The sequence below is a fragment of the Antechinus flavipes genome, chromosome 2 (genome assembly GCF_016432865.1).
Source record: "Antechinus flavipes isolate AdamAnt ecotype Samford, QLD, Australia chromosome 2, AdamAnt_v2, whole genome shotgun sequence".
In the NCBI taxonomy this organism is placed as follows: Eukaryota; Metazoa; Chordata; class Mammalia; order Dasyuromorphia; family Dasyuridae; genus Antechinus; species Antechinus flavipes.
Window position 1 is genome coordinate 356,413,030 of NC_067399.1, and position 26,262 is coordinate 356,439,291.

General features: G+C 34.4%; 1 protein-coding gene across 2 annotated transcripts in view; it reads right to left on the reverse strand.

The window, feature by feature from the left end:
• TRIM9 (tripartite motif containing 9) overlaps nt 1-20,719 on the reverse strand; it is a 202,559-nt gene extending 181,840 nt beyond the window's left edge. Inside the window, exon 1 of one of the 2 annotated variants that reach the window (XM_051978098.1) lies at nt 19,690-20,719. In XM_051978098.1, the coding sequence (XP_051834058.1) occupies nt 19,690-20,511 (822 nt within the window). In that variant the 5' untranslated portion in view covers nt 20,512-20,719. The remainder of the gene's footprint in view (nt 1-19,689) is intronic. The other variant, XM_051978097.1, reaches the window with a different exon arrangement.
• Nucleotides 20,720-26,262: the final 5,543 nt, after the last annotated feature.

The window sequence follows — 26,262 nt, forward strand, 5'->3', positions numbered from 1 at the left end:
ACAAATGAAAGGAAGGGAGGAAGCATAGATGGGAAAAAGGAAGGGAAGAAATGAAATAAAAGATGCTAATCTCCCTTCTTCTCCTCATTTTGACTCCTTGGTGAAATAATTCAACTTTACACTGAGAGGATTACAGTGTTTAGGGAAATTATATTGTGTAAAAAATGTACCATAGAAAATAAATATCAATATATTGAACATATACATTCTAAATGACATGGCACCTAAGTTCTTGAAGGAAAAGTAAATGAATTACAGAAAGAAACAATAAAACTGTATTAGTGAGGGTCCTCAGTTTATCTTTCTCATACCTAAATCAATCTAACAATCTAATAAATTAATCTAACAAATGATTTTAAAACTTTTACACATTTACTTTTTTTAAAAAAACAGTATATAAATATAAGTACATGAGTATGAAAAAATTTGCATTAGATTGAATTTTCCTGAATTTCTTGTTTTTAATTTTTTTTTTGTCACTCCACTATGACACACTGTTGCAATCTCTTTTGGGTAAAAAAAAAAAATAACATGGTGCTTGTTAGGTTAGTGTTAAGCAGAAATTTGACAGCTTCAGAACTGGGATGGAAGTTAGTCTGTTAGCTTCTACTGAGAATGATGTCATACATTTTATCATCAGACCATCAATGTATGAGTAATTATCAACAATTATTAAGAGATTTTAAAAATTAAGTTTTATATTCAAAACAGGATCTTTAATTGTTCATGTTAGTATAGGAAATTTGAAGGGTACAGTGAATTCTGTAATGCACAACAGTTAAATACCAAATTTAATCTAATAAATAAATAAGAAAAAGATAATAAAATGAATAGATTTAGAAAAATTAGATATGATAGACCTCTGGAGAATACTGGGAGGATTAGAAATGAGTATGCCTTATTCTCAGCTGTAATTGCATCTTCACAAAGATTGGCCATATATTAGAGCATAAAAAACTTCATCTACAAATGCAGAAAATCTAGATAACCACTGTCTCCTCAATTCCACTTAGTACCTTGTAAGTATCCTTGTTTCAAGTTCAAAGTTCTGGCTCACAAGAAATTAAGTCAACAAATCAAAGAAAAATAACTTCATTAAAGATAATCACAAATTAAACAATATAACAAAATTTATAGTATCTAAGTCAAAACAGTAATGCAATGGAAATTTTGTAATTTATGAAGATTTCTATCAACAAAAGAAAGAATAGATAACTGAATTGGGGACATAGCTAAAACAAATAAATGCAAAAAACAAGCATAGAAAGCAACAATTTAAAATATCCAGAATAGAAATCCTGAAAATGAAAAGACAAATGAATAAAATTAAATGTTTAAAGACATATTGAATTGATAAGTAAAACTGGATAACTTCAGAGAAAATATATAAGCCATTGTATAATTTTATTTACAAAAAAATAATGAAAATTAAATTGCCAGTATCAAAAGGGATAAAAGGTCATTGCACAACCAATGAAGATGAAACTTAAGCAATTATTAGGAGTTATTTTGTCCAACTATGCTCCAATAAAACTGATAATATGAACAAAATGGATAAATATAATATAAAAATATAAATTGTCTAGATTTTTAGAGGAAGAAATAAAACATTTTGGTAGCTCTTACAAAAAGAAATTGGACAAACCACAACTGAGCTTTCTAAGAGGAATAAAAAGGAGCAGAAGGATTCATGATCAAATTCTACCAAACATTAAGATAATTTATTTTGATATTATATGAACACGTGAAACAATAGGGAAAAAAGAGCACTATTAAATTATTCCATGAAACAAATATGGTATTGACACTTAAACAGAGGAGAGCAAAAATAAAGAAAACTATAGAAAAATTTCCCTCTTTAATATTGTTGCAAAATTTAAATTACTAGTAGATTACTAGTGAGGAGATTATAAATACCATAAAAATCATACACTATGACTAGATCAGATTTGTCCCAGAAATGCAGGGATAAATTAGTATTAGAATCATAAGTATAATTGATCATATCAATAAAAAATACTAAAAATCATGTGAGTATTTCAGTAGTTTCAGAAAAAAGATTTTTACAAAATATAATACTATTTTTCTTACCTCCAAAATCTAACATGAATTTCATTTTTTTTAATTATTCTGGGCTTTAGAAATTATATGAAAAATAAGAATCTTTCTTTTTATGAATATTTTAAAAAGACTTTTTTTTCTAGAATTAGCCACTTTCTATTTATTACCTATAGTATATAATTAAAATTCTGGAAATGGAAATGAAATGCAAATCTATTCTTTTTTAATCCACAAATATCAAGGATGAACTTGGATGAACTCTCAGAAATAAGAGTGAAGGGGGAGTATGACAAAATAAATAAGGGCACACAGATCAAAGAATAAACTCAAGAGCTAACTGACATTTTTCATTTACTGTCAGATACTACTTTGAGAATTCTACCTTTGTTAATTTACAAACCGTAAGGATGTACAGTTAACATTTTTACCTATTTAACTGTGAAAAATGATAGGTTTAGCATTAACATTGATCTATTACAAATATATTAGCTAGAATAGCACATATATACAAAGACATAGCATAGTCAAAGCTTTCGTATCTAAAGCAATATGCCATAAGGTAAAGAGAGTAAGATGAGGAAGGCATGAAGGATTGTAAAGGGTTGAAACTCCAAAAAGGATCAAACAACTGAGCATTTAGGGCTAATTACATATTCGCTATGAGACAATGACTCTATTAGCATATGTTTGGGAAAATGGGTTTCTCATTAGTGGTGCTGGCTCAATGTTTGATGTTAAGATAATTGTAGGCAAGGATTAGAGGGTGGGGTGAGAGAGGGGAGACATCATTTGGTGGCAGGAGGAGGAGGAGAAAGGTGGAGATTCTGGAATTTAGAATCAGGAAGAGATCTTTGGCAAAGCTCCTGGCACTTTGCCTGTGTCTCCCCCTAAAGACCAAGAACTTTTACTTGTCCTGACTTTGGCTCATCCTGAGGCCTCCAGGCAGCTAGTAGGGATTCAACATTTTGGCACCTAACATGGACTAAGGACCCTAATTTCACTGAAGAAGTCTTGGTGACCAAGAAATAGGTGATTATTTTAATAGACAAAAAGGGAACTTACTTTGTTAAGAGCTAAACTAGTAACTCTCATTTTTTAGCTGAATTGGGGCAGATATTAGGAAAAGATTCTCCCCCACCCCCAACCCCAACACCACCCTGAAAGAAATTTACAGGAAGCATACTCATACTGATAAAGAGGCAAGATTTAATTGTAACTTGGGAGCAGATTGATGGACTTGTGGATACATTAGAATGCACATCCCCTTGGTTCTTCAAGGAAGAAGAAATAGAGGCAGATAATTGGAAACTAGTAGGAGATCAACTATGTGAATATTATAATGATAAAGTCCTGATATAATGTCTAAGGAAACATTTTATAGGTATAGATTAATACAATTGGCCTTGAAGAATCCTGCAAGTTATAGAAAAAAAAAAGTTTTAAGAATAGACACATAAAGAAATGTGAGAAGAAAGAGGATGAGGAAAGATTAATGGAAATATGGGCAAAGGGCATGAGGACTTAAGTGAACTTGAAGGGCATACTGATTTTCACTCTCACAGTCCAGCTTCAACTCCACCTACACCAGAGCAGGCTGTTGACCCTCCCCCATCAACTTCACCTTCTTGGGTAGAGGGAGGAGGAGGAGTGAGAAAGTCAGTGATATCACCAGCACCTCCCTCCCAGCAATCACCCCTTCCTATGACTCAGTTACAAAAGGCACTACTTAAAGCCAAAGAACAAAGGCAGAATCCAGCTGATTTGAGAATAGAAATGTATCCTGTGACTCTTCAGGTCAAGAAAGGAGAAGATACACTCCTTTTGATCTAGAAATCATCAAAGACCTTTATGGGTCTTTATGGGGCTACATCACATCATCTTATGTTAAGATGTTATTACAGAATTTGGCTTATGAAATTTTAACCCCTCGTGATTGCAAATCTATAACAAGGACATGCTTAGAACCTGGACAAAACTTGTTGTGGCTTTCTGAATATAGTGAACTCTGTAGGATTACAAGCCCAGTGAAATAGGCAAACTGGAGTTAATACTCCAATCATCTGTGATCAACTAACAGTTGTAGGTTCTTATGCAGATACTTCAGGACAGATTAATTACCCCAAACCAGCATATGAGCAAATTGCTTCTGCTGCTATCAAAGCATGATGTTTTATCCCATGTAAACAGGACAGAGGAGCGACCTTCACAAGAATAGCACAAGGGCCAAGCAAACCCTTTGCTGATTTTGTGGGATGTCTGGAGACAACTGTCATACAAACTATTGGTGAAAATAAAGCAACAGAAATTATAATAAGGCAACTTACTAAAAATGCTAATGAGGTTTGTAAAAGAATTATACTACAATTACACAGGGATGCTCCTTTAGAGGAGATCATAAGATGCTGTGCCACAGTGGGCACCTTTTATATCCAGGCTATGATGCAGACTTCCCAAGATCCTAACATGGGAAGACAGGGTCTCTTTTGGTAAGTGACTTCCAGAGAGACTTGTCAATGCTTTCAATGTGGTAAAGTAGGGCATCTGAAAGCTCAACTTTGGCATACAGATGGAGTGAGAAAATAGAATGGGAGAACAAGACCCAAAACCTCATGTCCAAAATGCAACAGAGGCTTCCATTGGGCATCAGAATGTAGACTGATTCAGGGAAACTGGATGAGGGGCTCAGTCCCAGGACAAAAATTACTTGGGGCATGACGACAGCCCAAATGGTACACTCAGAGAGCCTTTAGAAGTTCAATACTCAGACATGACCAATCAGTCAGGAAGCAACCTGATGGGAGAAAGGGATTACAATTGGGGAGAATAGAGTTGGATGCAATTGGGACTACTGAGATACATCCTGGAGAGGTGAAATCTGTTCCTCTCCAGCCTATGGATCCTTTGCCTCCAGGCACAGTAGGCTTGACCATTTCACCTTCTGAGAGTACTTACAAAACAGTTTTCATCCCTACACTGATGTGGGAAACTGGAGAATGTGTAGCTAATATCCCAGTCACTAATACAGTTAGACAATGTGTGACTTATCAACTAGGAGAAGTAGTAGCATCAGGTTTACTGATACAGACTCCTAATAAGCAATATGGTGATAGTTACCCAGATTCTGACTCCAAGCAAAAAAATCCAGGAATATTCTGGACAACAGCTGTGATGGCTGACCAACCTATGTTCACTATCTATTAAATGGCACATCATTAGAAGAACTGGTAGACACAGGTGCAGATCGTACATTCATTAGAGGTACCAACTGGCCCAGTCACTGGCCAAAGGTTAAGCAGACACCTGCATGTCTGACGTAGGAGGATCAATAGCAGCTGAAGTTAGTGCTATCCCTTTGAGATGGACTTTTGAAGGAGAAATAGGAGTTTTTGCTCCTTTTATAATTGAAAAAATCCCCATTAATCTGTGGGGAAGAGACATTTTACAACAATTAGGATTAAAAATGAGTACTTCGGTTTTTTAGGAAAACTGCTATTGAAGGCCTGCCAACACTTTCACCTGTTCCTATTCATGGAAAACTGATACACCAGTGTGGATAGGACAGTGGCCCTTAGCTAGCAATAAAATTCAGGCCTTATTAGATATAGTACAGGAGCAACTTGATCAAGGACATTTACAACTTTCTCTAAGTCCTTGGAATTCCCCAGTATTTGTGGTAAGAAAGAAATCTGGAAAATGGAGGATGTTGACTGATTTGAGAAAAGTAAATGAACAGATGGAAACTATAGAAACTCTTCATCCTGGACTTCCATCTCCTAATCAATTGCCTAGAGAATGGCCTCTTTGGGTTATAGACATTAAGGATTGTTTCTATTCTATTCCTTTAGATAAGGATATGAAAAGGTTTGCCTTTTCAGTGCCCAGCATTAATTTAGCTGAGGCTATAAAAGATATGAATGGACAGTTTTGCCACAGGGAATGAAAAACAACCCTACTATGTGTCAAATGTATGTTGCTACCGCTCTTAGGTCAGTAAGAAAAACATTTCCAAAAGTAATATTCTTACATTACATGGATGATATATTGGGATGTGCACCTGAAGAGCAAATGTTAGAAGCATGTCTACAAAAGACCATATATACACTAGGGAACTACAAATTTGCATATAGCTCCAGAAAAAAATTCAAAGATATGCTCCTTTTTTTGGGGGGGGGGGGAATTTTGTTGCTTTCATTTATTTTATTTTTTTTTTATTTTATAATAACTTTATATTGACAGAATCCATGCCAGGGTAATTTTTTTACAACATTATCCCTTGCACTCGCTTCTGTTTCGATTTTTCCCCTCCCTCCCTCCATCCCCTCCCCCAGATGGCAAGCAGTCCTATATATGTTAGATATGTTGCAGTATATCCTAGATACAATATATGTTTGCAGAACCGAACAGTTCTCTTGTTGCACAAGGAGAATTGGATTCAGAAGGTAAAAATAACCTGGGAAGAAAAACAAAAATGCAAATAGTTCACTCTCGTTTCCCAGTGTTCTTTCTTTGAATGTAGCTGCTTCTGTCCATCATTTATCAACTGAAACTGAGTTAGGTCTCTTTGTCAAAGAAATCCACTTCCACCAGAATACATCCTCATACAATATCGTTGTCGAAGTGTATAATGATCTCCTGGTTCTGCTCATTTCACTTAGCCTCAGTTCATGCAAGTCTCTCCAAGCCTCTCTGTATTCATCCTGATGGTCATTTCTTACAGAATAATAATATTCCATAACATTCATATACCACAATTTACCCAGCCATTTTCCAATTGATGGGCTTCCATTCAATTTCCAGTTTCTAGCCACTACAAACAAGGCTGCCACAAACATTTTGGCACATACAGGTCCCTTTCCCTTCTTTAGTATCTCTTTGGGGTATAAGCTCAGTAGTAGTACTGCTGAATCAAAGGGTATGCACAGTTTGATAACTTTTGGGGCATAATTCCAGATTAAATATGCTCCTTTTCAATATTTAGGATATGAAGTATATCCTAAGGTGCTTACAGTACAAAAACTTTCCCTAAAAAGAGAAAAGTTAAACACCTGAAATGACTTTCAGAAATTGATAGGAGGTATCCAATGGATGCATCCAGTGTCAGGCTTGACTATCTAGCAGTTGCAACCATTGTATAACATTTTAACGGGAGACAGTGCTTTAAACTCACCAAGTTTAGTATCCAAAATCAGACAAAAGGTCTAAAAAGTTTTCCTAATCATCTGTCACACCCCTACACTGTGTCTGAAGCAAAGTCCCAGAAGTTAAAGGACTTGCTATTTGTTGATTTGGTGGTATTTACCTGGATATATTTGTACTCCATCAAGGCAAACCATTATTCTGGGTAATTGGGTCTTTCCTAACATCCTCTCAAGTTGTCTTAGGCAAACAATTGCTTTACCCTAACTTTCAATTATTTCTGCAGTGCATTATTGTTTTATGTTGTTGGAGGGAGGAAAGGAATTTAGAAGAGCCAAATAATTTCCTGCCTTATTTCTCCATTTTCCCAGAATCCTCACCAGTTAAAATTTCAGCTTTCCATATAATAAATTTAGGGAGTATATCCACTTCATCAGATAGTGCATTGTATATGTTTGAGATAATGTGAAAGAAAAGGGATCTCACCCTTATTAAGTTTAAGAAGTCTACATTTACAAAAAAAATATTTTTTAAAAATTCACTGGAGGTTAGCTTGATTTTTTGTCTGTTTTAAGAGACATGAAATATATTCTCACACTTCCAAGAAGATAATCTATGAGCCCAAAAGATAATTATTAAGAAGCTTCCAAATATTTAATCAGTTGTTGAATCTGGAACTAATTTTTTTGCAGTGATGTTTTTCCATAGGTTAAAGTTGTTCATTTCTCTTTCCCATGCTAAATTTTGTACTGTAGAATAGTGTAATTTTAAAGTTGGAGTAGACTATCAAGGTACTATTTTTTTCTCCAGTGCAGAAATTCTTTCTACAAAGCCTCTAATAGGAAAGTCAGCCTCTGATATAACAATTATAATGTCTAGTTACTACTTTTTGCAGTAGTCCATTGATTGTTGGAAAGTTTTAATTTTTTGAAGATTTTTTATTCTGACCCTAAATCTGTCTCCATATAATATCTGGTTTTGATCTTCTGTCCTCTGTAATTATGCAGAATAATTCATCTTCCAAATGAGAGGGACCTGTTCTACCACCACCACCATCATCACTACTCTATCAACCAACTAACACTGACAGAGTAGGTAAGCCAGCTTTGCTAGAGCAGCTAGACACCTTGAGAGAAAAAAAGGAGGAATTATGTCCCAAGAAGTTCAAATCACTGCCATCATCTCCTACTCTGAACCCAGGAAAGACAGTTAAGGACCCTGAAGCCTGCAAATAGCAGCATCTTTTAGACTACTGTCTCTGCTTCTGAACCAACCTGTAGAGTTTTATTGGATAGAGTCTTGGGACTGTTATTTAGAAGGATGCATTATCCCCATTATTAAAAACAATAATTACTGCCTTATTGCCACTGATGAGAGAAAAGCTCAAAATCAAATGGTGTCACTGAGAATACCAGACCTGCTTCTACTTCAATCTCTCCAGATATCACCTAGGAATAATATCACCTAGGATGATAGGTGACCTAGTAGTCATAGCTATTTCAAGACCTGAAAAAGAAAGTTTATCACTAAAGTCCATGGCACTGTTAAATGGCTCAGCATTAGAAACAATACATTTTTATTATAAAAGTGATATTAAAGAAAATGCTTTATTAACATTTAGTTTATACCGTAAAGACCATTGGACTTTCACAATCACAGCTGAAACTTTCTGTATATGTACTCCTGTATTAAAATGTGATCTCCTTAAGAAAAGACATTGGCTTTTCTATTTGACTTTCTGGTGCTAAATATAGTACTTATGCAAAGTATATGTATAATAGTTAATTCGTGTATTTTCATTTGGTCATCTTCCATATGTAAAAACTTAGCATGATCTACTTTCCAAAGTCCTCTCATTTTTTACATTAAATTCAACTATATAATGATCACCATCACATAATGACTCATAAACACAGAAGTGTCTTTTTATAAGATAATGTTCTTATTTTGTCATTTTTTGATATTTTTAATAAAATAACTTTCATATACTATAATTTATTCAGCCATTTTCCAAGTGATGGATATCTACTCAGTTTTCAGTTTCTTGCCATTACAAAAAGGGTTGCTACAAACATTTTTGCATGTGTTCCAAACTTTTGAAGAGAAAATTCCAAAGTATTTAGAAAATAGTAGGTAAGATGCCACTGCAAGAGATTACATGGAGTAATTTGGCTTCAACAAGATGTGGAGTAACAGACTGTGAAAACCTCAGATCTCCACATCCCATCCTTTCTGACACAGTTAAATAAGAATGCCCTCCTCAATAAATTAATTAAAAGGGAGGAGACAAAAGGAGGAGGGTAAAGAAAAATCCTCAAAATAAAATGGATAAGCAAATGTAATATACAAGTGAATAAACAAGCAGCAGAACAAAAAGTCACCCAATATGTTTTATATATATATATATCCTGGGAACTTCCAAGATGGGAACTACTTCTATCAATTTAGATTGCAACAAATTTTGTAGTAGTAGATAAGTCCCTCGAGAATTTCTAAATGTTGATTTTTTTTATTTATTTCATTATTTCATTACATTTTAAATAAAATTTATTTTTATATTTTGGTTTTTACAACATTATAGCTATCACTAGTATTTTTTTCCTTATCTCTCTCAGTTATACCATGTAACAACATTTTAAAAGAGGCAAAAAATCAGCACATTTGATTGATAATTGAAAAAGACCAAAAACATATATACATATATATATATGTGTGTGTGTATATATATATATACATACACAAGTAATAAAAATTTTTTTTTTCATTTCATCTGTCCTGGGAACTTCCAAGATGGGAACTACTTCTATCAATTTAGATTGCAACAAATTTTGTTGTAGTAGATAAGTCCTAAGTAGCCCTAAGGAAACTTTGATCATAAAGAAATATTATGGAGCCAAGGAAAAAGATTCCAAATTGTCTACAGGAAATCTTGAAAGAAAATCACAAGTTTGATAGAGTTCTTAGGGAAATTCTTGGAACATAGGAAAAAATAGATTTAAAATAATCACGTAAATGAAATGAGAAAAAAAGAATTGGATAAGAAATGATTGGAAGAAGAATAGCATTAATGTGGCAAGCCCTACAATGAGTTTTGGGATAATAAGAAAGACAAAAAAGTCCCTCAAGAATTTTTAAATGTTGATTTTTATTTATTTCATTATGTAATTACATTTTAAATAAAATTTATTTTTATATTTTGGTTTTTACAACATTATAGCTATCACTAGTATTTTTTTCCTTATCTCTCTCAGTTATGCCATGTAACAACATTTTAAAAGAGGTAAAAAATCAGCACATTTGATTGATAATTGAAAAAGACCAAAAACATGTATTAGGCACAACACTTCTTGATCAATCATCTCCATTAATGAATTGAATTTTCATTCAAGTCATGCTTTATCTTTATAATTTGTTACATTCACTATAGATTTTTTGGTGTGTAGTTGTTCTTTTCTACTTATGTTGTTATCATGTGTATTTCTTGGCTCTGCTTACTTCATTCTACATCAGTTCATGTAAATCTTTCTATTATTCTTTTTGCATCACATATATCATTTCTTACATTAGAATATATTCTATTACATTCATGTACACATACATATATCATTGCTATAATATGCATTGACACACATATCATATGTCTTTCTGCTTAATAATTTCTTGTTGTTTGATTGATACAATATTTACTTTACTAATAAAATTTTAGATTTACATAGAAAAATTTCTAAGGAGCTCAAAAATTATCATCCAACAAAACCAAATCAAACAAAATCTATATTGTTTGAACACCTCCTGTGTGATTCATGTTCACATACTTCCACATCTTTCCTTGAGGGGAACTACACAACATGTTAGAGGCCTTCCTTGCTTTCTCATGACAGGATAGGGTTACTAGTGGAGTGTTGGAATCTTTACAAACTGCTAAGTCATTAGAGTTGATAGATTATTGATCTGATCTTACAAGATGTTTTGGGCCAGAACCTGAAAGAAGGTACTAAGTAGAACTAATTGATACAATGCTTGTGTTCATACCTTTACTCATTGAAGTTCACAAGTATGAGAGATTCACAAAGTTAACTGTGTAACTTTGTGAATTCATACCTCCCTTGAAGCTCTTAGGGCCAGAGAGCACTATGGGAGAAAACCCATAATCCCTCTCTCTCATATCCCACAATTCCTCTCTCTCGTATAAAAGAAATAGAGGCTCTTGGAGAGATTTCACCGGAATTAAATGAAGAATGGAGCTTGCTGGAGGCTGAAGAAAGTAGAGGCAGAGGCGGAAGGACAAACCTTTGAATTTGGAGACATTCGGAGGGAGCTCTTGGAATCAAGCAGAGAGATAGGCCTGTAAGAATCTAGGTATCTGGGCCCAAGGAAAGAGACAAGACTTGGAAGGAGAAATAACCATTTGTATTTTTACCAGCTGGCTTCATTTGGGGTAATTATTGATCTGAACTGATACTAAGGTGCCTCCAAAAAATCTTCTCGAGAAACCTACCTTCTCCCAGAGAGAATCTATATTATATATTTTAAAGAAGAAAAAAATCAGGTGGAGCACCTAAACAGTCTACCTATTGTTATTTGTTTTTATTGTATGATTAGCCCAACTTCTTTTTTTTTATTAATACATTTCCTTTCTTACTAGACTTCATTTCTTTATCATTTCTTATTATTTATTGTAGCCTGCTCGAACCCTGACATGCATCTACATTTCATTCTTTTTGATGTGCATTTTTAATTTTTTTGAGACTATAGTACCCAATGATTCAAAAGCATTCAAGAACATTGGCATCAAAAAAGGTAAGCCGTTTTTTTTCCCTTGGCAGATGTTTGTGGTTATTAAAAAACAACTTTAAAATTTTTTGAAAGAAATACAGTTCTGGACCCACACTTAACACCATATACCAAGATAAGATCAAAATGGGTCCATGACCTAGGCATAAAGAACGAGATTATAAATAAATTAGAGGAACATAGGATAGTTTATCTCTCAGACTTGTGGAGGAGGAAGAAATTTGTGACCAAAGATGAACTAGAGACCATTACTGATCACAAAATAGAAAATTTTGATTATATCAAATTAAAAAGCCTTTGTACAAACAAAACTAATGCAAACAAGATTAGAAGGGGAGCAACAAACTGGGAAAACATCTTCACATTTAAAGGTTCTGATAAAGGCCTCATTTCCAAAATATATAGAGAACTGACTCTAATTTATAAGAAATCAAGCCATTCTCCAATTGATAAATGGTCAAAGGATATGAACAGACAATTTTCAGATGATGAAATTGAAACTATTACCACTCATATGAAAGTGTTCCAAATCATTATTGATCATAGAAATGCAAATTAAGACAACTCTGAGATACCACTACACACCTGTCAGATTAGCTAAGATGACAGGAAAAAATAATGATGAATGTTGGAGGGTATGCAGGAAAACTGGGACACTGACACATTATTGGTGGAGTTGTGAATGAATCCAACCATTCTGGAGAGCAATCTGGAATTATGCCCAAAAAGTTATCAAACTGTGCATACCCTTTGATCCAGCAGTGTTTCTATTGGGCTTATATCCCAAAGAAATAGTAAAGAAAGGAAAGGGACTTGTATGTGCCAAAATGTTTGTGGCAGCCCTGTTTGTAGTGGCTAGAAACTGGAAATTGAATGGCTGCCCATCAATTGGAGAATGGCTGGGTAAATTGTGGTATATGAATGTTATGGAATATTATTGTTCTGTAAGAAATGACCAGCAGGATGAATACAGAGAGGCTTGGAGAGACTTACATGAACTGATGCTAAGTGAAATGAGCACAACCAGGAAAACATTATACACTTCGACAATGATATTGTATGAGGATGTATTCTGATGGAAGTGGACTTCTTTGACAGAGACCTGAGTTTCAATTGATAAATGATGGACAGAAGCAGCTACACCCAAAAAAAGAACACTGGGAAATGAATGTGAACTATCTCCGTCTTTGTTTTTCTTCCTGGGTTATTTTTACCTTCTGAATCTAATCTTCCTGTGCAACAATCGAATTGTTCGGTTCTGAACACGTATATTGTATCTAGGATATACTGCAACATATCTAACATATATAGGACTGCTTGCCATCTAGGGAAGGGGGTGGAGGGAAGGAGGGGGAAAATCGGAACAGAAGTGAATGCAAGGGATAATGTTGTAAAAAATTACCCTGGCATGGATTCTGTCAATATAAAGTTATTATTAAATTAAATAAATAAATAAATAAAAAGAAAGAAAGAAATATAATTCTAAGCCCACTCACTGTTAATTTGTATCTTCCTTCCTGTACATATATAACATCATATATGTGTAAGCTTAAAAATAATTATACATATATCCCAGTATCCATACACACACACACACATACACACACACACACACACACACACACACACACACACACATACACACGGTTCTATAGATTGTCCATTTCATAATCTGGGCAATTGACATTTTTTATCCACTTGTTTTATTCCCCTGTGGATTTCAAGGAGAAACTCTTTTCAATTAACCAATCAATCAACAAACATTCATTAAGTGTTCACTATATGCCAGGAATTAAATGTTGGGTATGTAAAGAAAAAGTTAAAAATGGTCTTTGTTCTCAAGAAGCTTATGTGCTTTTGATTTGTGTCAAATATTTTCTAGAAATATTTGTAATATTTGGGGCTTATAATACTTAGCAAAATTGCATCTATAAATAAGAATATATGGACTTCCTTACCAACTATATAGTAATCTTTCTTTAATTTGAACTCTTTGTTATGTCTTCTTTATCACTGTGGCAAACAACTCTGATAAGCATAAGTCTCTTTTAAATTCCATTTGATATGTATAATCAGGATTATAGAAGAATATAACCTCTGTTGTCAGGTATTTCAAAGAACCTTCAAAAATGTTGCAATTTGAAAGACAGATTTCTTGTTGGAAAAGAGTCAGTATCATCATGCATAACTCTGAGAAAAGATTCAATAAAATGCAGGAACCTGGAACTAGTGTTCAAAATATTATATATGAAATTTTTGATTTCAGAATTCACACACACACACACACACACACACACACACAGATAGATAGATAGATAGATAGTATTACAATTGATTAAAATGAATTGAAAACTACCTTTACATATATTTGGAAAAAAACCAAAATAGTGCTAAGTGAAAAAACAAAATGTAATTCAATTAAAAAATCCAGCTTATTCAAGAGAAGAAGAGGAAGGGAAAAGAAGAGAAAGAAAAGAAAAAGGAGAAAAAGAGAAGGAAAAGAAGAAGGAGAAGAAGACGAAGAAGGAGAAGAAGGAGGAAGAAAAGAAGACGAAGAAGAAGAAGAAGAAGAAGAAGAAGAAGAAGAAGAAGAAGAAGAAGAAGAAGAAGAAGAAGAAGGAGGAGGAGGAGGAGGAGGAGGAGGAGGAGGAGGAGGAGGAGGAGGAGGAGGAGGAGGAGGAAGAGGAAGAGGAGGAGGAGGAAGAAAAAAGGAGGAGGAGGAGGAAGAAAAAAGAAGAAGAAGAAGAAGAAGAAGAAGAAGAAGAAGAAGAAGAAGAAGAAGAAGAAGAAGAAGAAGAAGAAGAAGAAGAAGAAGAAGAAGAAGAAGAAGAAGAAGCTGCTGATATAGTGGTGTTAGTGGTTCTGGTGGTGCTGGTGATGATTATGATGATGGTGGTAGTAGTGGTGATATTAGTTAGTGGTGGTGTTAGTAATGATGATATGTCTCTGCAGTGTTATCAGATGTCACCAGAAACTCTTGCAGCATTCAGGGACAGATGCCAAGTAGTTACTATTGGGAAAATCCAAGAAAAAGTCACAGTGAGTCATTTTCTACCAACACTAGCAAAGCCAGATAGAGGGGTCTATGGATACTGGAGAATAGTATCCATTCTGTTATCTGGTAATGAACAATAATGTAGAATAGCAGCCAGGAAGATGAATAATTAAGAAGTCCCAAATTCATTTCAGTACACCTTGAAAGGAATTGGTGCTAACAGCTTTATCATTCACTTCCTTCTTTGGGACACAAATCCAGACCTAGAACTGCATACCAAGAAAGAAGAAGATTCAAAAGCAAAAAGTCACTGTATGACTGGACCCCACAATAGAACAAGATATTAAATGAAGTTTCTAGCCCAAACTAAATTTGGTAAAGTTAAACCAGAGCAAAACTACAGATCAGATGGAAATCTGCAGTTCTGTCACTTTGAAACAAATTTCCCAGTTGACTAAAAATGGCTGAGTCCAGCAGCAGCTTATTATTTATTATTACAATAAAACAAAATCAGGTGAGGAATTTGAAGAATTTGCAGAGAAAAGGCAGGGAACAGCAATAAGATTTTGCGATAGATCAAATCACTGTGTGAGCACTGAGAACTTATAAATCCTCTGCCTGAGTTAGCGGAAATCCTAAGATAATGCAAAAACCTAATGCACCAAGAAAGTAACAAAAGAATCAGACTATGGCCTCTCTCTCCCTCTAGCAGTGCAAGAGTTCCCAGTCAAGTCTCAAGTCAGAAAGTAGGGTAAAAGAATGAGTATGAATGCCTGCCTACACGCACACACACAGACACAGACATAGACACAGACGCTGACACCCTCACACACACACACACACACACACACACACACACACACACACACAGACATCCCACCATGAAAAGCTGTTATAGTAATGGATTCAAGACACAAACCTTGAAAAAAGAGATGTCTCCAAAATACCTACACTGTCAAGGAAAAACAAAATGCTGGTACAAATTCAAACAAAATTCTTTAGAAAAGATGGGCCAAGTGTTAATAAGACACAATTAAAATATTTTCATAAATGGAATGAGAATAGTGAAGGGAACAAAGTGAAAAGCAACAAGATTTATAAAAGAAAGAATTGGAAAGAAAATTAATAGCTTGGTATATATGAGGTACAAAATCATGCTCAAGTAAATAACTCCCTGAATATTAAAATGAAGCAGATAGAAGCTGAAGACTCCAAGAGGTAACCATAAATATATTTTTAAAAAATCAAAAGAATGAAGAAAAGAAAAAAATGTAAGTTATTTTATGGCAAAAGCGGCTGTTATGAAAAACAATTAAGAGCTAATTTTAGAACCACTGGACTAGCTGAAAACTATCACCATACCAAGAGCTTAGAAATCATATTTCAAGAAAACTAACTGTATATATTTCTTTGAACTAGAAGACTAAGGAGAAATTCAAAGAATCCACTAATCACTTCCTGAAATAAACCTCAAAATGAAAGCTACAGTGAGGATTACACATAGCTTTAGTAGCCACTACTATAAAAAATAAATAAATGAACAACAACACTTGGAATTCAATATTCCAGAAGGCAAAAATTTTGGGTAGAGGCTAAAAATAACTTATCCAGCAAAACCGGGCATAATTCTACTAGGTAAAAATAAACATTTAATGAAATAGAAGACTTCCAACTATTTCTGATGAAGAGATCACAGAGGTCATCTAATTGTACAAATAGTCTTGGAATGATTATCTTATGTTTTGTTATCCTTAAAAGAAGAATTAAAAGGGACAGGAAGAAGAATACAATAGGTAAATAGGGAAGAGATAGGGTAAGATCTCATAATTAGAGCACACAATTAGAAGTCTATAAAAATAAAGAATAGGTGGGAGTGCAACACAAACTATCATTTAAAAAGGTCAAAGAAAGGAAAAATAAGCACACATACACACAATTGGATATAGAGATAAATTTCACTCACCATAGAAACAGGAAAGAAAGGGAAGAAAGGAAATGAGAGAATAAGAGGAAAGGCAGGTTAAAAGCATGATTTGTCTTAAGGGAAAAAAAACTCTAATATGGATGTACAAAAATGTTCAGTAGAATATTAATATACTGTAAAAAATGATGAAAGAGGTGATTTCAGAGAGACCTGGGAGGAATTTTAATAATGTCAAAATAAAATTCAACTTTAATAAAACTAATAAAATAGAAACTTCATTAAAGAATCTTAATACTAAAACTGAGAGAACCTAGGTGCTAATATCAAAAAATTAAAATGGAGAATCCACAACCAATGAAAAACTAAGTTGCTAGAAAATATTTCCCAAATAATTTCCCAAAATTAAATTTCATTTAAATGAAAAGATCAATATTTACATAAGTGCAAATCATCCATTTTAGCAAAACAAGAAATACAAAATTTAAGTAATCCCATCTCAGAAAAAAATAAATAAATAGACCAAGCAATAGATCTGAAAGACACAGAATCAAATGGATTTATATGTGGATTCTATAAAATATTCAAAAAACCAATTAATTTCACTATTGTTAAATTATGAAAAGAAGGGATCCTATCAGATGCCTTCAGTGTTAGAAATTGATCTTGAGATCTGCACTATAAAAAACTATTAATCAATATCCCTAATGAATATTGATGGAAATATTAAGTATGCAGAAACCAATTTTTTTTTTTGCCATGGCCATATGGCAAAGATATGCCATAGCCATAGCAAAGAGGCTATGGCATAATATTGCAAAATTATACACCATGACTAGGTTAAATTTATGTCCCTAATCTATGATCAGTACAATAATAATAATAAAAAAAACCTTAAACATAATATACTACAATGTATTTTTAAGTCTATCAAGATATACAAAAAATGCTTTTGACAACATACCACACCAAGTTTTTTGTTTTGTTTTGTTTTTTTTAAACATCACTAGAAGACATGGACACAAATAGATCTTTCCTTAACAAGCACCAGCACTATAGGTATAAAAAAAAATTGCTAGAAACTTTTTAAGTAGCCTGACAAACTTCCAAATCTAATGTTGCTTTTTTTTGACCACAATAAGTTACAAACTGGTTCATGACATATACAAATAACATATATGCATATAATATCTATGTAATCATACCATAAACAAATTAGAGGAGCTAAGGAGGAGACATTATTCACAAGAATAATTGGGAATGGGTTCCTTATGACAGGAGGCATAAAGAAGCTTTCAGTAAAATGAATAATTTTTATTACATAAAATAGAATATTTTATGCATGAACAAAATCAATGCAGGTAAAATCTGAATGGAAATAGTTATGTAAAAACAATCTTTATAACAAATTTCTTTATTAGGTGTACTGCTGGAAGTTATTCAAATATATAAAAATGAGGGGCATTCTTCAAGATATAAATTATGAAAATACATGAATAGTTTTCAAAAAGAAATCGGATTAATAGCTATATGGAAAAAATGCTCCAAATCTCTAAGAAATGAAATCAGCCTCATAGCTATCAGATTGATATTTGACAAAAAAGGAAAATTATAGACACATCAATTCACTCTTCTTGGACATGTGAATTGGTTTAGCCATTATACAAAGTAATTGGAAGTATACCCCAAAGCTCACTAAAGTTAATCGTGTGTTTTCTTTTCCCTTAACATCTCCCATAGTGTAAATTTTTTAAAAATTAAAAAAAACAATTTTATACTTATCTTCCTGAGATAAAGACTTTTAGCCACTGGAAAGACTAAACAAGTTGACAGGTAACTTTTAAAGGACGTTTCCTATGGCCTTTGCTGAAATATACAGAGGAGCCCAGTGCTGATGCATTTATAAAGGGGATCAGTGCTCAGCAGCTCCCAGACTTCATAGGATATCCCTTAATTCCCTTCAGGCAGGCGGGAAGTGATATAAACCTACTCAGCACCTGTTCCTAAGGCAACAGGAATTTGCCACCTATACAATGACTCTGGTTGTTACACAAGAGATGAGATAACACCCTGGAATGAGAAGCTGATTCTAGTTCATCAATATTTCATTTATGGTAGAAATATTTGCAATAACTATCTGTCCCCTACCCCTCACTCTTCCACTCCCCCAGAAAGATTCAGAGATCCAGGAAGCTCTAATCCCAGCTGATCTTTCTAAACCAACCGTATTCATGGTCACATTTTCGTTGGCCTGCTGGTCTATTTTCGTTCGCACTTCCCAAAAGATCTGTGTGAACATAAAAGTCTCCCGCATCCACTAAATTAGAACAAGCAGATCCTCCATTGATTAAATGCACAGATGCTACTTGCAACTAAACTCTTTCTCTTGGAAAGCTGACCACACCCCTAATTTGTAGGCCAATTTGGCAAGGTAGTGAGATGACCTTGAACGCTATTCTCCCTCAGGCCATCCATTTAGTAGTCTCAGTTCCTCATTTGAAGCATTCAGTCTCCTGTATTCTAAAAAGCACTATATCTTCTGCAATGCACCAAAGCAAGGAAAAAACCAAAAACAAACAAACGAAAAAACAGCTCTCCGCACTGTCCCCCTGACCAATAAGATTTGAATGGGTTGTATAGTGTCTTAAAGAGAGGTACACCCGAGTGTAAAACAATTTTATGACGGTACAGATGGAAGAAGTGTAATTGGGGAAGGAGAGAAGCGGAAGGGGTATACGATGGTGGGGGGAAGAAAAGGGAGAGCAGATTTATTAAAACTCACCTTGTGCAGCTTCCACATAGCTCCCAAAGCCTTGACTTCATGACTAGAATGCTTGCCCTCTTCTAAACACTGGTAACACACAGGCATCTTGCATTGGACGCAATACATACTGTGGTTTTCCAGCTCATGATCTGTGCAAGTGGAAATTTTGCGGGGACTCAGCCTCCGACTAACCCGGCCTTGGGCTGGGGGCACTAGCCGGTGTTTAGCCAGAGGTCCCCTAGGGGGGTGGCACCTGAGCCGACAAGCGTCGCAGTAAAAAACATCGCATTGTTCGCACATTACTGTAGCCTCTTTGGGCGCCTTCTCGCAGAGCTGGCACTTTAGGGCCGCAGCTTTGCTCTGTTGATAGCGATCGATGACTCCTTCCAGAACGCGATTTTTAGGAAAGCCGCGCAATCCCCGGTCATCTAGAATCAGACTACGGTGGCATTGTGGACAAGTGATGCAAGAGTTGCGCGGCACTGGGGCCAGAGATGTTGACAAGTGGGCCGCAGGCGGTGGCATGGCCGGGGGAAACACTCGGACTCCGTTGGGAGATTTCTGACACGGAGTGGTGGGGGCACTGGCGAAACCAGCATAGGAGCCATAGCCGCTGTCCGCTTCGCTGTACAGACTCATCTTATCCATGTCCAGATAGTCATAATCAGAGACCCCAGAACCCGAGGCCCGTCGGCTCTGAGAAGACTCAGACTCCGGGGTCTGAACCAGGATGTTGCGGGCGCACGCTTGACACAAATTGTGAGAGCAAGGCAGAATGATAGGCTCTCGGTAGAAAGAACCGCAGACCGGACATTTTAACTCTTCTTCCATTTCTTCCATAGAAGGGCTGGGCTGGTAAACCAAGCAGCTACAGACCGGTATCTCTATATATAGCTGAAAGCTCCCTGTAGTTAGCAGGCTAGACCTGGCCAGCACCTTGGCCTGCAGCAACAGCAAAAAGAGCTGAGGCAACAGAGTTACCTTCCAACGTCCCCGGAACCTTAGAGCAGATTGTCACTCTTGCTTGCAGAAAACAGACCAGACAGTCTGGACCTCCCCCTCCACGCTTCTCGGCCCATTGGGAGAAAAGAGGAAACATCGAGACCTACTATTGGCTCCGGCTCCTTTCAGTTACCTTGCCTTGACAGATAGCAAGGTATTGGGGGAGTAGGCGGGGAGTTGGGGGTTGGGGGAATTTGATGAACTAGAGTCTGCGCTTCAGTTCCCTATAGAGTACAGTGGTGTAAGAGAACAATTCACTTTCTTTTCTTGCATTCTAATGTTCCCTACTATTTACATGGGCAACAAGAGTACGAAAATCCTTTCTGTTGAAAGCTGATTTTCTTCCAGAGGCTATATTTACTTACCTTAACCTCTCTTCAGCAAAAATAAAATAAAATAAAATAAATTGTTCCATTCTATGACCTTTCCACTATAACAGATCTTCAGAAATACACTATAACAGATCTTCAGAAATACTGGCAATACATATAAATCCTTTTTCCTTTTTTCTATTACATCTTTGAGTTAAGACCCCAATTTAGGTATTGGTGTGTCAAATGGTAAACAAATTTATAACACTTTGGGCATAATTCTAAATTATTCTTCAGAATGGTTGACCTAATTAGAACTACAGCAGCGACCGAATTTTTCTACATCCCCACTAACCATGAGGTAAACTTCAGCGTTGTTTTAATTTGCATTTCTCTAATCAAGTGCTGTGGGTAATTTCTTTCTGTCCATATTCTTTAACCATTCATCAATTAGAGAATAGTTTTTATTTTTATAAATTTATCTTAGTTCCACATATATTTGAGAAATTGTCTTTACTAGAGAAATTGCTTTGTTATATAGTTTAAAATCTGATACTACTAGGCTGAATCCTTCATATTTTTCATTGATTCTCTTGATTTTCATGACCTTTTCTTCTTCCACTTAAATTTCATTACTATTTTTTCTAGATCATAAAAGCGCGCGCGCGTGTGTGTGTGTGTGTGTGTGTGTTTTGTAGGTTGATTAGTATGCCACTGAATGAGTAAATTAATTTAGGTAGAATTGTCATTATTATTATATTGGCTTGATCTACCTATGAGTAATTAGTATTATTCTGATTGTTTAGTTATATCTTTATTATTTAAATTTATCTTTATTTTTCTAAAAATATTTTGTGTTCATATATTCATTGCATTTGTTTTTGACAGGCAAAATCCCAATCATTTTATATTATGTACAATTATTTTAAATGGAAATTCCCTTTCTATGTCTTCCTGCTAGCTCTTTTGGTAATATATAGAAAAGCTGATGATTTATGTGGGTTTATTTTATATCTTGCAATTTGCAATAGTTGTTGATTCTTTCAACTACTTTTTTTAGTTGATTCTCTAGAGTTCTCTAAATATATACCATTATCTCATCTGCAAAGAGTAGTAGTTTTATTTTCTCATTGTCTATTCTTATTTCAGCAATTTATTTTTCTTGTTGCGATAATTAGAATTTCTAATACAATATTGCATAATGGTGATAATGGATATTGTCTTGAACTTATTGGAAAGGCTTCTAGCTGACCACAACTACAAATAATACTCTTGGTTTTAGATAGCCACTATTTTGTTTTTAAAGAAAAGCTCCATTTATTCCTGTGCTTTCTTATATATCTCATAGGAATGTATTATGTTTTGTTAAAGGTTTTTTCTGTATTTATTCATAATTTTGTTGTTGTTGATGTAATCACTTATGCTTAATGTTTTTTGTTATTGTTGTTGAACCAGTTCCACATTCCTGGTACAACTCCAACCAAGTCATAGTCTATGATATTTAAAATATATTCTTTGCTATTGTTTTAATTTTTTGCATCAACATTCATTAAGAAATTGGTCTATTATTTTTTTTCTCTATTTTTCTCTTCCATGTTTAAGTATCATGATCATATTTGTGTCATAAAAAGAATTTGGTAGAATTCCTTTTTAACCTTTTCCCTCCCAAGTAGTTCACATGTTACTGATATTAATTTGTTCCTTAAATGTACTTTAAAATTCACATGTAAATTCATCTGATCCTGGTAATCTTTTCTTAGAGAGTTCATTGATGTTCAATTTCCTTTTCTAATCTGCTCTTTATATCTTTTCTTGATATATATAATTTTCTGGCAAGTTTCCCAATTCCTTTACCATCTCTGGGCTGAAGACTTCATTGCTGCTGTTGTTCTTGTAGCCACTACCAAGTCCTATAGCTAATGTTTCTTCCACATGTTCTCCAGGTAAGCCTCCAATCCAATGTCAAAGACCTGTCCTGGCCTTTTCAGTTTTGTGCTAGAAAAAAAGTCTTAGCCTGATCTTTTGTTAGCTCTGCTGCTCCTGAATTCAACTTGAAGTATTATTTTCAAGTTGTTTAGAGGGGAATATTGAGAGAACGCTGCTATAGTGCTTTCTCTACTCCACCATCTTGGCTCTGCTACACTTTCTTTTCTTTTTTTCCCCTGAGGCAATTGGGGTTAAGGGACTTGCCCAGGGTCACATAGCTAGGAAGTGTTAAGTGTCTGAGGTCAGATTTTAACTCATATCCTCCTGACTTCAGAGCTGATTCTCTATCCACTGCACTACCCCTCTGCTACACTTTCCTAATGCATGTTTTTAGTATCAAAATTCTCTATGATGTGGAGTGATAGGTGAAGTCATTTTTACTTTATACCTATTGTTGCTCTTGACTACCATTTCTGTTTCAGTAGAGAAAACCCATCATTCTTATTAGAGTTTTTTGATAAATTAAAAAAGGAAAGCACATAACACTGTTTCATGGAAATTAAGAGAATTAGACTTTTTATAATATTGATCTTGAAGAAATAATTGAGATAACATAACATGATTACCTTTCTGTTTATACAGAAACTGTATTCATTATTGTGTGTAAGAGAAAGTACTGAAAATACAGTAACTTAAAATAAAAATTAAATCTGTATGTATAAAGATATATCTATATATGTGTATGTATGTTTATATGTATATTATGTGTGTGTGTATATATATGCACATTCATCATCATGTGATGTTTAAAAAATTCATTGAGTTTTAACTCTGATAAGTGATAGTGGTTTGAAATAGACTATATGCCAGTATTAATATTTGTAGATTTATTTTTTTAGCAACTAACACAATTAAAAGGAAAATCAGACATGACTATGAATAAGAAACACAGATAAAATAAATCCTTATAAAGAAAATGATTTAATTTCAGTTTATTTTGCTAAGTCAAGGCAGACAAAAGTCAAGTGAAGCAGAAATATTAAAGTATATAATTCAGTATCTTCATTTTTTGAATAACACACTTGTCAGTGACATCCGGATCAGTAGAGAGTTGAAGCAAATCAATATTTCCAAAACTTTTATGCATGCTAGAGCAATTCTCTAAATAGCTCTAGCACTGGATCACCCAGAACCTGAATTATCATTGCTATGCAATAAAAGTAGCTAACTGATTAAAATTATCATGGAACCTAGTTACAATCATGGAATTAGGCTATTTCTGTTTAAAGTCTAGTTTTTTATTTGCAGATTTATTGATAACTAGCAGTTCATCAAAGAAAAAAGTAGGAAAAAGAGGTAACAGAATTCAAAATGTTTTAGGAATGCTAGTTTCTTGTAGTAATCACACAAGGCAAAGGCTACAATTCTACAGTTGCTTTGGTCATGGTACACTCATTTTATCCAAAATTGTTATGAAAGCAGGGTAACTGAAGTTTTGGTCTCAGGTAGTGAAATCTGGAGTGGGTAGCAGAGAAATGAGTCCTGATTAGGGTTTAACAATTGAGGGACAATAGACTTTTAAGTTACATTTTCTTATTAATATTTTCTTCATTATTTTATTAAATCTAGACAATCAAAAAAATAAATCAAGTCCTGATTGGTAACATTTTCTGATTTGTAAAGTGTAATTTATGAGCACTGAAAATTTAATAATGGCTCTAGGGAGCCAGTAGACTTGGCTCCAGCACACTTCCCCATGATGGTCCTTTGGCCCTTCATCCCCTCACCTATTTGCTTGCTAAGTTAGACTTGAACCATAACCCTAGGGTAATATCACCTCTCTCCCATGACCTGCTTTCCTTTCTTTGCTGCCTCTTTCTGAGAAATTAGGAGTCAGAGGTCATTCAATATATTATGTTTTCTAGCTCCTCACTAGGTATCTTCTCCTGAAAACCTTTTTCTGTCCTATTTTCCTTTCTCCTCTCCTCTTTCTGTCCTTAGCTGAAGTGACCCTAAGACAAGAATTTCTAATTAGAGGGCTGATTTTTCTTAATTCTTTCAAGATAAAGAATAATTTTCTCCTCTCTAGTTTCATGATTTGTTGGCTTATGACCATTCTATCATTTAAGTTTTATTTAGGAGAACATTACAAAGAATTGATTGTAGTAGAGGCTAACAAAGATGATAGTATAGACTAGTGCCCTCTTATTCCTGAAGGATCTAGTACAATTTTATATTGCTCTGCCAATTAATATACTAATTATTTTTTTCTGTCATGAAATATTTTTTGATGGTGTTTGATTCTGGACATGTGATTTCATTGGTATTGGGAAGTTCTGGATTCGGAAATTCCTTCTACTCATATCAGTTAACGCTCTGAAATGTATAGTTTTAGAAAGATGTCAAGCACTGAGAAGTTTAGTGATTTGTCTAAGATCATACAGTCAATATCTATCTACCTATCCATCTACCCATCTATCTAGCTGTCTATCTTTCTATCTATCTCTGTTACATACTTGAACCCAAGTCTTTCTACCTTTTACATTTCATTTCTGATCTCTAGAGGAAGGTTTGATTAGTTCTCATTTTTTTTGATGCACCCTTAAATTCCATTAAGTTAATTTGTTCTAGAATTGGGTAATTAGACTAATTCAAGGGTAGCCCTAGAAGGGTATATCACAATTTCCTCTTGATATTTTTTCATTTGTATTAATTTTCTAATTTTTAAATAATAGCTTTTTATTTTCAAAATGCATTCAAAAATAGTTTTTAACATTCACCCTTGCAAGACCTTGTGTTCCAATTTTTCTATTTCCCTTCTCTTTACTCCTCCCCTTTTCAACAATTAAACAATTGTTCTATATATACATATTTCCATACTTATGCTGCACAAGAAAAATTAGATCAAAAAGGGAAAAAAAAAAAGAAACCAAAAAGCAAGCTAACAACAACAAAAAAGTGGAAATGATAAGTAGTGATCCACATTCAGTACCAAAAGTCCTCTTTCTGGATGGATATATCTCTCTCTATCACAAGGCCACTTGAATTGGCCTGAATCACCTCACTATTGAAAAAAAGTTACTGTTGAAAAGAGTCTTCAGAATGAACCCTGGCATAATCTTCTTATTGCTGTGTCCAGTGTTTTCTTTATTCTACTCATTTCATTTAACATTACTACATGTAGGAATCTCCACGCCTTTCTGAAACCATCCTGCTCATTCTTTCTTATAGAACAATAATATTCCATAACATCCATATACCATAACTTATTCAACCATTCCCCAACTTTTGGGCATCCACTCAGTTTCCAGTTCCTTGACACTACAAAAAGGACTGCTACAAACATTTTTGC